The sequence below is a fragment of the Diospyros lotus genome, chromosome 13 (genome assembly GCF_014633365.1).
Source record: "Diospyros lotus cultivar Yz01 chromosome 13, ASM1463336v1, whole genome shotgun sequence".
NCBI classification, from domain to species: domain Eukaryota; kingdom Viridiplantae; phylum Streptophyta; class Magnoliopsida; order Ericales; family Ebenaceae; genus Diospyros; species Diospyros lotus.
The window spans coordinates 4,965,263-4,970,818 of NC_068350.1; the positions used below are offsets into that span (position 1 = coordinate 4,965,263).

The 5,556-nt window shown below is 37.0% G+C and overlaps 1 protein-coding gene across 1 annotated transcript; it reads right to left on the minus strand.

Annotated features, from left to right (window-relative positions):
• Nucleotides 1-2,945: 2,945 nt before the first annotated feature.
• LOC127788670 (iridoid oxidase-like) lies at nucleotides 2,946-5,556 on the minus strand. The gene is made up of 3 exons (XM_052317229.1): nucleotides 5,018-5,556; nucleotides 4,501-4,890; nucleotides 2,946-3,715 (listed from the first exon to the last, which is right to left on the minus strand). Exons 1-3 carry the CDS (start codon nucleotides 5,522-5,524, stop codon nucleotides 3,071-3,073), a joined length of 1,542 nt encoding a protein of 513 aa, XP_052173189.1. The 5' UTR covers nucleotides 5,525-5,556; the 3' UTR covers nucleotides 2,946-3,070.

The following is a 5,556-nucleotide window of genomic DNA, read 5'->3' on the forward strand; positions in this document are numbered from 1 at the left end:
GAATGACTAATTAAAAACGCAAAACAACTCCTTGAATTTTTAAATGTAGAAATCTAATGTATTAGGGTTTTTGAATTCATCGTAGTTCTTCAATTGGTTCAATCTTCTAGTGATCAGGTTTTATAATTCTTGTTTTGAGCTGAAAATCGATGATCCTAAGTTAATCAAAAGTCTCACTCGATGGTCAATCGAATCTATGTTTATATATGAGATTAATTATCTCTAATTAATCTACAAATATATAAACATGCATTTATCCACAATGATCATTTAAATAAGATTTCACAAGACATAACGGTATCTCTACCTATTATCAAACTTTATGTCGTTTATTACCAAGTGCTAATTTATATTGAATCTTTCAAAAGTAATATAAATCACAAACGAGTTCTAATGGCGGCCAAGTATCAAAAACAGAATTAATACATAACAAATGATTAACCCAAAAGACAAGAATATGATAAAACTCGAATACTTTTAATTAAACCATCATTGAACTAGGTTTCATCAATCACCCTAGTCACAAAGTACTTAGCCTAACATAGTTTCAACCAATAAAAAAATAATAAAGAAGGAGTTCATAATGTCGAAGAGAAGAAAAACAGAAAAATATAACCAAAACTGAAGTTCTTCAAGAAAATCTCCTTATTCTTCCTCGACTTGCCTTCTTCTCTTCCTCCAAAAGCTCCCCAAATCTTCCAAGAATTCTTTTTTATATTGTGCTTTTTAGATTATCAAAGTCATGAACTTTCAAGGAGTTCATCCCTACTTGATTTGGAATAAAATGAGCTTAAAACGGTCTTTTCGCAAAGCATTGAGCCTTACCGCAGTCTTACCACAAAATGCTTGTCGCGATAGAATTGTGAGCCACAAAATAATTTTCCAACCATTATCTTACCGCAGAATGCTTTTTGCAATAAGGGTGTGAGCTATAGAAAGTTTAAACAACCACTACTCTACCACAGTTTGATTTGCGTGATAACACCGTGAGCCACAAAAATGAATTCTTACCACGACCCTACTACTCAATGCTTTGCATGACAACACTGTGAGCCATTTTTTCTTGATTTTCAACACTTTACCAATGACGTCCTCCTTTTGATGCTTTACGACCTCATCAACCTCAACCCTAAGTGAACCTTTGATCTTGTCTTTAATGCTGGTTTAATTCCAAAAAATGCGACAATATCATCACTTTTTGCTCCAAATGTCTTCAACACATACTTCACATCTACATAATCACATATTAAACCAAATCTAGTAGAAATAATGCTCATTAAATGTATGAAAAACACTTATCAATAACAATTAATGGTAATGTTATTTAAGGATTTAAGTTTAATATTTTGGTTAATAATTAATATTAATATTAATATAATATAAAATATATAATATCATTATTAAATATGATATCTGCCTGACGTGTACTTTCTGGTCATGTATCAGGGCATAATAATTAGAGACGGAGACTAAAATTTGTGCTTAAATGGGTATCTCATTCTCTATCAATCCCAATCTTTTTTCTTTTTATTTTTATTTATATATAAATAATAATCATAAATATTTACATTAAAAGGTATAAAAAAATTAAAATTTATATTAATAGGTCATGGGTTTGACTCATTACCTTACGTAATAAGATAAGATAAAGTCTTTATTTATGATTTATCTTTTTTGTTAAAATTAAAAACATGAGATAAGGTGCAAAAGACAATAATTCTAAATTCACTATCCTATGTTGTATGTATTTTCATATGTTCATGGTCCAAAGAAACGAATCAGATTTTTATATCATCATGTTGAGCTTCCAGAAACATACAAAATCAAAGGCAAAACATGTACGTATTATCCCATATTAATAGGCGTATTTATAAAGAACAAATGCTAACTATTATTTTGAAGAAAATAATGGTTAAACTCTAGCCATTAACCGTATAATTGAAATACCATATCATGGTATGAAGCAACTGTTTTGGATAGAGAATAGGATAGTGAATTTGGACTTTTCCACAGTTTGACTGGTTGATTCATGTATCTCACGTGCGTGCGTTTGTGTATGTGTTTTACTCACTCAATCAGTGAGTCTTAGAGATAATAAAGGTTATTCAAATTTTGTTTATTATATTAACACCTTAAGATGTTTACCCATCTGTTCATTTAATTTAAACAAACTCAATTTGTTAATAAGCTTATTTATGAAAAACATCTACTTATATATTTATTTGTGAGATAAAAAGGTCATAAACAATAAATAATTTCAGCATTTCTTAGGCATTTTCTATTTCAAAAATGTTATAAAACGAACCTTTTTTATAATTTCTTAAATGTTTTGGGAGACGTTTCAAAATTAACTTAAAGTATTGCAAACATATTAACAAATATATATTTTTCTGTTCTTTCTTTTTACTCACATCCTATCCTTAATTTTTTGTTTGAAGTCCAAAATTCAACACATTCCTCTTGTCGTCGTTTTCACACCCTATGTCAATTGTCGCCGTTCTTTCTTCTGTCGATTGCTTAGTGCTCATGCAACCATGAATTCAATTATTCAATCCTCTCGTTTTCAAGTCCTTTGTCATTGTTTTCTCTCTTCGTCGATTGTTCAATACTTGTGTTGCCCTTGATTCCGTTCTCACACCCTTTGTCGTTATGTTCTCTCACCATTGATTCCTCGAAGCACAACGCTGGTACTCTCATTAATTCGATTGCTCATTGCTCAATTGCTTTCTCTTGCTCCGATTAGTGCTTGATACTCAATTTTTCGTTTCTATGCTCGATTGCTATATCATGTTGTGGATGAGTGGATTGCTTAGTGTAAATCTAATTTGATGATTCTTGTCCATATATTTATGTTTAATAATTATTTTTTATAATTTTTATATTAAAAATTATATTTATGTATCTCTTTTTTTTTAAAAAAAAAAGTAACAAATTTTCATTTTTCATTTCGTAATGAAAACGATTCTCATTTCAGCCTAGCAGGAAACCCTGCACTAAAACACACACACACACACACACGTTCCCGGTAGTCTCCAATTTCCAAGATCTTTATTTTAATTCAAATCGGACGTCAGATTTTGGCTTCGGCTTCGTCTTCGGTCAATAACTCTGCTCGACGCCGGGTAATTGTTTTCAGCGGCAGCAGCTTCCGCAGTGTTAACCCCATCCTCTCCCTCATGTCCACACTCTCTACGCCGCCGGCGGGCTCCCAGTCGAAAAGGTGCAGCAAAGTGGCCACCACGAGGAGAATCGTCCGATGAGCCAACGAGTACCCGACGCAGATCCTTCTCCCTGCCCCGAACGGAAGAAGCTCGAAGTTCTGCCCCTTGAACTCGACGCTCGAGCCGATGAATCTCTCCGGCTGGAACGCCGAGGGCTCGGCCCAGGAATCCCCGTCCCTTCCGATGCCCCACACGTTGACAAGCACCTGCGTGTCCTTGGGAATGGAGTAGCCCATGAAATCTGTGTCTTTTGCGGCGTTCCTCGGAAGCAGCAGAGGAATTGCCGGGTGCAATCGCAGCGTTTCCTTCACCACCGCCTGCAAATACTGCAGCTCCTCCAGGTGCCCTTCTTCTACCTTGCTGCTGCTGCTTCTTCCGATGACTCGGTCCAGCTCTTCTTTCACCTTTCTCATTGAACTAGGGTTTTGCAGTAGCTCCGTCATTGTCCATTCCATGATGCTGCTTGTTGTTTCTGATCCGGCGAAGAACATTTCCTGCATCATTTACCATTGTCAAAATATATATATATATATATAGTATATTTCGTACATGGTTAGATAATTAAGCTCTCAAATTCATCTACTCTTTTATATAAAACTCAATTTGAGAAATATCCAGCTTTCGGGAATCCTGACGTAGATGATTCGATAGATGCTATGTTTCATTTTGATTAAATATTATCTTATGGATGCCCCCCAAAATCCAAGTCCCAAAGCAAACAAGATCATCGAAAGAAGAAGGAAGCTAAATCGGTAGGACAGTTAGCTTGTCTGCATCATGTTTTTGTGTGTTTTGTTGCTTCTTTTCGTTTGTTAGTTTTGTGTTGCTCTGTTTTATGTATTCGCTCGGAGGTATGCCCCATCTTGTTCTGTGAAAATTCTTCTAATTTTTGTGTAGTGAATTTAATCATCTACAAAAAAAAAAAAAAAGGGGGTATAAATAGAGGATAGAAATATTTATAATACACATCTAATTCAATTAGAACTTTTCATAAATAAAGAAAAATTATTTTGTGTTTTTGAAACACCATAGTAAATTTTGGGGTTTCAAATTAAAAATGTGCTGTTATGTGTTAATAATAAGATAAATTTGCAAAGACATCCTGGGTATTATTTTTTGGGGTCAAAATAATATTTGAAGGTTATATAGGTTTACATAAGTAATTTCTCAGAGGAAAACTATCAAAAATGGAGTGAATTTTGATTTGTTATTGTGAGGTGGTGAACAAATGTGTTAAATTGATGTCTTATTTTCTTTTTCGTTTTTGATTAGCACTTACCAATACGGCGATGATCGCTTTTGACTCCGGGACCGGCGGATCTTTGGCGTCCCCTTTCTGATTCAAGAGCACGTCCAGCAAGTCGTGCTCATCATTCATCTCTCCGCCGGATTTTCTCTCTTCAATCCTATCCTTCACGAATTTCTCCACTATTGTCCTGGCTCGCCCCATCTCTCTCACCATCTCTCTCTTCACTCCAGCCGGATCCAGCCGCCGGAGAAAGGGAAAAAAATCAGCCAAATTCGGTTTCCCTCCCAGCTCCATCACCTTGTTCATGGCGTCGGAGAACTCAAACCCCTCTTCAGATTCCGAGCTCAAAACATCTCTGGACAGCACCAGGTTGCCGACCAGGTTGAACGACGCGACAAAGAACAAATGCCCGATGTCCACCTACATGTTGACGATGATCCAAACTATAATTAGAATTTATCGATTCAAGTTATTATAATATATATATTGTCTAGCTATAGACTATGGTTTTAGTTATCTCTTAGATACACTTGACTTGAGAGTTTACCTCGCCTCCGTTTGCCGCCTCAATCCACTTCACCAAGTTATCGACACACTTCCTTCTCATGTCAGCGGAGTCATTTATCCGTTTGGCACTCAGAAACTTCGCCGAGTAAAGGCGGCGGAGGAGCCGCCAGTACGGGCTGTAACTGTTGAGACCCAACCCGCTTTCGTGGAAGTTCCAGGCGGTGAAGGCGTCGGGGACCTTGCGGTCGGGGAAATCGAGGTCATGGTACTTGAACAACTCGGCGGCCGCGATGGCCGACTGGACCACGAGCGTGTTCATTGAGCCGAGCCGCAGCCAGATAACAGGGCCGTACTTGGTCCGGAGGCTGTGTAAGGTCTGGTGTGGCATCGAGCCGAGGTCGAATATGTTTCCGAAGACCGGCCACGCCGGTGGTCCAGGCGGCCGCCGGCCTGTTCTGGTCTTTTTCCGGCTGATCAGAAGGAGGAGAGTGGCTGATAATAGAAAGATAGTAATAAGAAACGTAACGTCCCCGAAAGTTGCCTCCATTTTCTTTCCTGCTCTGTGATTGTGTTTCGATT